General features: G+C 26.9%; 2 protein-coding genes across 2 annotated transcripts in view; one reads left to right on the forward strand and one right to left on the reverse strand.

Annotated features, from left to right (window-relative positions):
• LOC108684935 (protein NPC2 homolog) overlaps positions 1 to 972 on the forward strand; it is a 5,069-nt gene extending 4,097 nt beyond the window's left edge. Inside the window, exons 3-4 of the mRNA XM_018189482.1 lie at positions 5 to 186; positions 583 to 972. Of these exons, the coding sequence (XP_018044971.1) occupies positions 5 to 186; positions 583 to 666 (266 nt within the window). The 3' untranslated portion in view covers positions 667 to 972. The remainder of the gene's footprint in view (positions 1 to 4; positions 187 to 582) is intronic.
• A 318-nt stretch (positions 973 to 1,290) lies between these two features.
• On the reverse strand, positions 1,291 to 3,425 carry LOC108684930 (serine/threonine/tyrosine-interacting protein-like). Its single transcript, XM_018189476.1, has 5 exons — positions 3,062 to 3,425; positions 2,582 to 2,698; positions 2,179 to 2,330; positions 1,724 to 1,912; positions 1,291 to 1,596 (listed from the first exon to the last, which is right to left on the reverse strand). The coding sequence occupies exons 1-5, from the start codon at positions 3,071 to 3,073 to the stop codon at positions 1,380 to 1,382; spliced, it is 687 nt and encodes a 228-aa protein (XP_018044965.1). The 5' UTR covers positions 3,074 to 3,425; the 3' UTR covers positions 1,291 to 1,379.
• Positions 3,426 to 9,503: the final 6,078 nt, after the last annotated feature.

Genomic DNA, 9,503 nt, shown 5'->3' on the forward strand with positions numbered 1-9,503 from the left:
ACAGACAAAGATATCTCGATAATCAACGCACGAGTTTACGGTGAAATAAGTTTCCTTCCGATACCTTTTCCATTAAGTCAGCCTGATGTATGCAAGGATCCTAATGCTGGGATCAAATGTCCTTTACATAAGGATCAAGAATATCATTATACGACCACGATGTTCCTGCAGAAGAGTTTCCCTTCGGTAAATAACCTTACATATAAACTTCAAATTTACCTTCGATAAAATTTAAATTTTATATGCTATATATATTTCAATTTCTCTAAGAGATTTGGTTTAGATTTTATTGATATTGGAATATAATTTATACGCACGCACATGCCGCACATGCACGCGCGCGCGCGCACGCACACAAAACATATATATATATATATATATATATAGAGAGAGGAATTTTTTAATTTAATTGATATCTTTTGAACGACTAATTAAGTTCTATTTTATTAATTAAAAATTTATTTTCTTTATCTTCAATTTATTAAAAATTCTAATTAAGCCGTTAAGAATATCTTTTATATGTAATAAAGTCTTTAGATTTATGTGTTCGATTAATAATTTTTAATTTTTATTATGTTGTAGGTAAATGTCAAGATTAAGTGGGAGTTTGTGAATGAGAACAATGAAAAAATAGTGTGCATAGAATTTCCAGCCAAAATTAAGTGATTCAAAGGATATCTCAACGAATGGAAAATATAAAAAAATGAAGATTTTATTTTGATAGAGATATGAAAGTGCCAATTTTTAATTAAATATTTTGACATAAATTTAATATGTAATATTTAACTTCAAATATTGCCATATCAAAGCATATTAATATGAAAAAATGATGAGAAAAATAAATATAAAAATATAAATAAATTTAAAAAGAACATTTTGGTATATATGCTTGTATATATTTTAAATATCTTACTTTAATTTTTTAAAATATTTATAAACGATTTAGAATCTCAATAAATAAGTAATACATTATTTCGTGTTTTATTTAGCACTTTATTAGATATTTTTCCTTGTAAAATATACTAATTTGATAATTTTCTTTTGTAAACTTTCTTTCATTTCAATTCAGTTTACAAAACTTGCTTTAAAACAGTTATAAACAATAAGATAAAATTTTCAGTTAATGAATAATTAATTCATTTAATCAAATTAAATGTTATCATTCTATTGAAATATTAGTAATTCAAATTTAACACAGTTGTTTTTTCCGCTGCACTATATATATCTTCTGCAGTCAAAATGAGTAAAGAATAAGAAAAATAAAATAAAATAAAAATTAGCAGATGCAGGGAGATAAAAAAGAAAAATATTTTCGTTCGTTGGATCTAAAATGGAACCTTGGTAACTTCAGTTTTCTCTCTACTTTCTATAAATTATCATCAACTATTTATTGTGTTCTCAACCTTGTCTTGCGATCGATTGTCCATTTCAATCTGATGAATTGTTCGCTTACTACGTTGAATTTCCGAACTTTGTTGTTCATTTCTCAGTATCTTCTCTGCCTGATAGATAGGTTCATATTCTCTTAGTTGAATCATAAAACCTTCGTTCGGATTTATGCAAAATCTTCTTTGTTGTACCATCGAATATGCATGCCTAAAACAAATATTTTTCGATATTATAATTTCAGTAAACAGAAGTGTGAGAATTATCGAATATGTAAAATAAATGTATAATTCTGTAATTCAGATAAAAACATTGTTATTTATAGAAAAAAATTTACATTTGTGAAAGTTCGTATGTTTCCATAACATATGCCAAGACCAACGCGGCAGATCTCGAAATACCAGCATTTCCATGAATCAGAACTCGACCACCTAAATTTAAGGCTTCATCAATGAATGCTTTTACCTTTTTGAAATGTTGAATGATATTTTCCGTTATTGTGTCAGCGATCTCCAAGACTAAGTATCTATAGAAAATAAGTATATAAATTATAATTAATAAATATAAATCCATAAAGAGAGAAATTAAAGACACATTGATTCAAGATTAATTAAATTTTAAATTGGTATATTACTAAAATCATTATGAATCTAATTGTAAAATTGAAACAAAATAAAATTAATAATTAAAAATATTAAGAAAATCAGAAATAAGAACTTTTTCAAGTTCTTAAACTCGTTCTCTTTTTTGTTAAGCCACTATATATAAGCTGTTGTAATTAAAATCACATACTTGAAGCTGTTGGGAAAGTTTGGCTTTATAAGATTTGCCTCAATAGCGTGCCTGACACAAACTATATGTGTTATTCCATGATCAAGCAAAGATTGCAATTTAGAGCGACTGGCAGCACTATATGGACCAAGAAACACACCAGGTACCACTTCCTATAATACAAAGTACAGACAGTGTATATTAAATAAATGATATATAATTTTTTAAAAATAATAAGCAAGAAAATTAAATATACTAATTTCTTACTAATATACAAACTATATAAAATTATAACTCGAAAAGAAACTTTTTTAGATCGATATTCATACACACGATATTTGTTTATCAATAGAATTAACAGATTATTGCTGATAAAGTTTGGTCAAACATTTTGTATACAATCTTATTAATTTGATATAATCACCTGCATGTTTCTTCTCATTGTATAAGTCCATTCTTTAGGTCTCTCTATCCAGGGGATATTAGGAATTTCTGGGCAGTCATGGTCAGATTCTGATTCATTGCCTCCTCCATTGTCTTTCTAGAAGCAATTAATATATTCATTCTTTTAAAAGGCTATGAAAATCATTCATATATTTTGTATTTTTTTATATATTAAAAATATATTTTTTCTTAGAAAATTTTCAGGAAAATTTAAGCTAAAAATTTTGCAAACTTCTAAAGGTTTGTATTAGCAAAAATTTTAAGAGAAAGAATTAAATTTATTTGAACTTTTAATATTAATGATACACAATTTTTTGTAAAAATAATAAAAAAATAATAAGTAATATAAATTATAGACTATCAGAAGTATTATAAGATATAAGAAAACATTATGCAAGAGCAATAGGTCTATCTTCTAAGTCGCAGTATTTTTGTTATTGTGTATATAAGTTGAACATACAAATCCGTCCATTCTCGGGAGAAAATCAGAATCAAAGATATGAGATCCATTCAAAATAGGACAAATCTGGTGTCATTGCTAAATCCTAGTATTTTGCACGTCCCCGCTTGATTATCGCTGTTTCAATTGTTGCATAGTCTATACGGTGAGCGTATAATTTTGCCCCACTGACTCTCGTAATCCAACGACGGATGTTGCTCTTTATTGATTTATTTATCTCTTCTCGCAGATATACTTGTTGTTAAACGAACGCTCGAGTTTTTAATCGTCATTATCTATTAAGAGCTACGCAATGATGCAGGAATACATGACTTCATAACCTATCATCATATTATGTATACATATGTGTATACGTATGTTGCAAATGTACATCACAGAGAAAAGAGAGAGAGAGAGAGAGAGAGAGAGAGAAAACAAAGAAGTCTAAAATAGCCAGAGATAGCCTGAGATCTGATGGGCAGTGTTTTAAATGAAACTCGTCTACTGGCGCCTCTGTATGCATAAAGCGTAGAACTATGTAGCCATGGATACATCCGGCGGGTAACATATTCATATTTTTTATCTTTGAGAGCTTCCAGCAAGAAATACAAAAGAGTCATCCTGGCCTTTGATATCAGAAAAAAATAAAGATAAAATAACTCTTGAGTTGATTTATGTATCTGTTGGAAAGTTCTCTTTGTTACCTACCATTATTTATATTAGCGGTTGATACTAACTGTGATACTACTCTAATCTGTCGATTAATTAATACTGATTGATACCAGAGAGCGCAAACAGTCCCGTCGTTATATAATTGTACGCATATCACGGGGAAAAAATCAGTTTGATATGATAAAGAAAGGGAAGTTATAAACCTCTCTATTATTCAGAAAACTATAATTATTTGTTTGTTTTTATTAGAAACATTTTAAATATTTATTTTGTTTGTTTTATTATTTATTATAATAACTGTAGAAGGCTTGTAATAGAGAAAGAGATATATAATCACCAGATTACAAATTGTAATAGTAACACATTATATTAATATTATAATTTTTTACTTAATATAAATGTGAAATAATACATGTTGTATTAATAGTTATATTATTGAATAAAATTAAAAACGTAAAAATAATAATAATATAAAATTCGAAAAGAATAAAATTAACAATAATAGATTGGAAAGGCTACAAGCCAAACAATATAATATTCAAAATATAAAAATAATAAACAGATGTTTTGATAACGATCAAGTCATTATTAATTAATGTTAAGCGAATTTAAATTATAATATAAAAATAGTAGTTATACGTACAAATTTTATAGTTAGGTAAAACATAAAAATATAAAAAAAATATGACAAATTACTCTCTTCTATCCAACAAATTTATGTGCTCGATGATTCAGACGGACAAACGTGATTCAGCATTGTACAACCGAATTAATAGTCATATTGACAATAATAATTATTCGGTGTTCTGATGGGTAGATTTTTTTTTGTATAAATTATATTGTATAAATTATATTCTTGATCAATGTGAATCAAACGATAAAAACACAGTTCAAATTCAGTCTCAATAGAAATAGAAATGAAGCAATACTGCGATAGAGATCAGAGTGTAAAAATGTTTTCAAATCTATTTCAAGAGATGTTATAAATTCATAAAATCAATTAATTAGTAACATAACTTAATTTTTTTTATCGCACAGTTCTTTATGGATGTTTTATACATATTTTCAAAACGATAATAAAATTATGAAAAAATTACAGATTATTCTAAATCATGTTTAAAAATAATACGACAAATTTGATGGCGGTTTACTATCTGAACCATAAGTTATTCTAATAAATAATAGTATTTTTTAAATCTGTGCTCTAATAAAAATATATGGAAATGTATTATAAAATTAATGATAAAAATCTCAATTTTTTAGTACATTATATATTGAGATTATTTATGTAGAATTACATTGCGATACATGAACTAATTTTTCAGTAAATAAACAAAATATTTATTTGTTCTACATCTTTGTAACTAAATTCAATAAATCGCAATGAAACTTTGCATAGATTATTTTGAATGTTTGAAGTACTTATAAAAGAAAAATGTAAATTTTCTAATTATTTAAAAAAATTTTCATTTTTAACAATAAAAATAATAATAAATAAAATAAATAAACTACAAAAATGTGTTATTAAATAAAAATATAATCTTATTCACACAACTTTCATGTGTATATAATTTATTTTATTTAGTTTAGTTTATTTTGTTTAGTTTATTTGAAGTGTAAATATTAAAAATCCAAATTTAATTTTCTTTGCAGGGATTGTACGTCTAATACATCCTTAAGGAACATCCTAAAAACTTATTGGATGTTGCTAAAAAAATTGTGTTATTATGTGCTAATTTGTATTCTGCGCGTATTTATATTTTATTCATTCACATTAATTATATAATCATCCATTTATCGAAATCGAGAGATTGCTTTCTTAGCAGAAATAGTTTAATATTTTAAAATGTAAAATCAAATAGTAAATAATAAGAGAAAGGACATGTAAAATGACAGCAAAAATGTCAGTATGACGATTGCAAAAAGAGATAATTAAAAAGATAATATGATAATAAGTTTTTTATGCTATTTGCATGAGGAGTACTAACAAATTTTTAAGTTATTTCAAACGTAAGTACGTTTAAATATATGGAATGTTACATGATGCTAATGACAAATATGTTTATGTAACCAAAAACCACCATTTTTGACACCATTTTCTCTTCTAATTACTTCAGATTGATTGGTAGTTATGCATTCTCTTAATTAATCGTCTATTTCTCTCTCTCTTTTTTTTCTCTTAGTATGGCGATCATAAAAATAATGAATAAACTACTTACTACAGACTTATTAATCTATTACTTCTTATTCAGGATTATGAGTGCTGTTTATTTATTAAAATATATTACAAAATAAAGCTAATTATAAAATAAAGTATTTTATGATTCGATCATGGTTATTTTTGTTTTGTAAGAAGAAAATATCTTTATTAGCATAGTTTTAGGTAATCTATGATTGATGTTAGATTTCAATATTCTATTACTCAATTCTATTTATAATTTTATACGCCATGTATAAATTCTGATGCATGAGTACTTTATTATATATAATTTTGATTCTTCAAGTGTTTCTTGTATTGTATTGAAAAGTAAAACCAAAGACAATAATTATAATGTCTATATATTAATTAATGTCTATAATATATGTAAAGAATTTTATGATTTTGTTTTATAAAAAAGATGTCTTTATTAATAGAGAATTTATTAAAATAGACAATTAAATTAGATAATTTACAATTCGCGTCAAATTTCAAAATTGTATATTATTACAGAATTCTATTTATAATTTTATATATCGTGTATTTTCATGCATTTTATTAAATATTTTTTATAAGTATATGCAGTTTAATCTTCCATTTTTTTTCTTCTCTTGTCGTATTATTGACATATATGAAATTATAAATAGAAACATTAAATTATAAAAATTGTCTAGAATGGGTTTAATATCGAAATTATCAGCATTAATAAACATATAATATAATTTGAAGCTTTTGAAAATCAAATACCAAGGAGAATTTTAAGACGAAATTAGTTATCGATCATTTCTTTTATTCATATTGTATAATGCGCGATATTTCAAAGTGCATGTCGATCTCGCGGTTTGTCGGGAATAAATCATGCGTACGTTCGGGCGTATTAAAGCGAAAGATCGATAACATGGATAAACATTATTCCCTTTCGAGTCTTTTTGTATGTCACTGGTTTTCGTGACGCAGAACTTTTCATTATATAATAGATGTTCTGAAAAACATGTTGCTATACGGATCATTATTTAGCGCCATGACGACACGATTGTTTTGGGCTTTGTGCCAATAGAAAGGATTTCTCTATTTTATCTCTATTTTATTTCTGATTTATCTCTAACATATCTTTCCAAGTTTCTAAAATTCTAACTAAAATACGCAAGAAGTTTTTCCTTTTAGATTATAACTTTTAATAATTAACTCTTCAAGTCAACTTCGAAGACGCAGTCGATATTATTTTAATTATGAATTCCGGTAAATAAATTGAAATCTGTAAAAATGTAAGTAAGATACAATCTAACTTCTATGAAAGTAAAAATATGTTCTTAAATCTTTCACAAACAATTTTATTTAGATTTTTTTTCATTTCTATATAATTAGGAAAAAAAAAATATAAAAATCTGCACTGAAGCTCAAACACTCAAGTCACTAATAGAAAGTGCAAAATTTCATATGGAGGGTTAAATTTAATAATCCATAATTGTATAACCATACAAAGGAGAGAGATCTTTCATCGTTCGAATTATTTATTAATAGGATTATAGTTATAAAATGCATGTATTATACACTCTCCTCTTACAAAGTATTTTATAGAAATAAGGAATGTGTAAATGACATTTCTTAGCCTTAGAATTTATTAATATGTTAAATATATCTTAGAAATGGAAACATATAGAGTCATAGAATGTAATATAAACGGACAAACAGCCCGTTACACATTTCCTATGTCTGTATCATATTGCGCTAAAACTATTACGGCAAAACTATAATAATTATCAATCTGCAAAGCGCCCGGCAGGAAGATTAGCGACGCATAATAACATGTCGGTTCTTATCCTTTCGTGGTGTGATTTTTGAATTGCAGGCAGCAGGAAACGCGCAGCGCTCGTGGATATCGGGGGTTGGGAGGGACGAAGTGGAGGAGAACGACGCAATTTGGTTACGAACTGTTTAATGACTTTTACGACGCGCTTCTGGTTGCAGTAATCGGTGGCACGTTTTCTTCCGGGATATGGGTAATACGGTTCTCTTTCGATCGCCAACGCCACGCTTTCGCGATGAAAGTTTGCGTATGTGTATGTGCGTGCACGCGCCCAGTTTGTACAGCTTATATATCGCTTGCGAATATGTTTCGATGGAGCTCGTAGAAAATGCGAAACGAATCACTTCCGTGGAAATTACGATGTTCTGTTGCGCTCGACTATGCATTTTCGGGATTGTACTTTCCATATTTTTGTTAATATTTCCGTGTCATTAATATACGGTCTTTTTATATAAATATGAAATGTATATGTGAAAATATTTAATCAACTGTAAGAGAATTAGCGTCATTTATGGTAAAAATCAGATGTTGGAATAATATTACATTTACATTATATGTAGATATTTAAATAAATTTCTTTTATTAAATATGCGCCGATTACTTTTCAGACTAGCAACGCAATTAAACCGAAATAATAATATTATTTAATATATAATTAAATAATCTCCCTCAAATTACGTGACGGTTCTCTTACTTGGTTGATTTTATGCGACGATTTCTAACTTATTATACATTGAAATTATATTAAACAAAACAAATATATTACCAACAAATATATTTGTTATTAAAAATATGAAAATATGTTACTTAAAAATAAAATTTAATTGTATAAATAATTATTAAAAGTAGGAGAAAATTATCAACATGCAATTTTTTATACATTTGTTATTAATTAATCACATAATTCAAATGAAATTTTAAAATGTATCGAAAATCATAAAATTTTTATATCCATGTAACTTACATCCAATTTTGATTGGTTAAAATAGGTCAGATTTGCTTTTTCCTAGCTGTATTCGTATTTTATTTTTACGAAGTATACGGATAGATTGCACGGTACGGTAATATTTTTCCACGCGAGTGAATAGCACTCGCAATAAATCGCTGTCATTTGCACAGCGCGATTCGAAGTACTCGCGAGTGAAGGGTATTAGATAGCACCACCCATTTCGTCACATGGAGAACCATGTTATTTCGTGTGAATAAGAAGCATCATTTTCCATGTTTGTTGCTCTCAAAGTCATTGCTGAATATTCTGGTGTCATTTAAGATGAACTCGCCCCAAATTCTATTCTAGATCTCTTACAATTTGCGATGGAATAATTAAGTTTACATTTCCGATAGTATAATTATTAAACTTAATAAAATTCTGATTGTAATTAATTGTGTAAATAACATAAGAAGTTCGACATTATAGATTGTTTGAAGCAGTCTTAATTTGGTCATGCTTGTTTGTCCTTCAATTTTTAGATTCTTTTGCCTTTCTTTAATTAATAAAGAGTGAAACGAGGACACTCATTAATAATTTATTGAATTGACCCCGGTTTGCGTACAAATAGCGTTGCTATTCCGCGGACATTCATCAGACATACCTTGTGTCCTGAAGACGAAGATTTATGGCTTCTGTTGTTTGAGAATTGGACCGACAAATGTCTTTCGTAGTCTTACACGCTTCTATGTCATATTTGTGGCCATCATGATAATCATAATAGAAACATTTGAACTGAAAATTTTCTTGTTTTGCTTAATATCTTACTAAAAATATATATATATATATATAATATAAG

The sequence above is a fragment of the Atta colombica genome, unplaced genomic scaffold (genome assembly GCF_001594045.1).
Source record: "Atta colombica isolate Treedump-2 unplaced genomic scaffold, Acol1.0 scaffold141, whole genome shotgun sequence".
Lineage (NCBI taxonomy): Eukaryota > Metazoa > Arthropoda > Insecta > Hymenoptera > Formicidae > Atta > Atta colombica.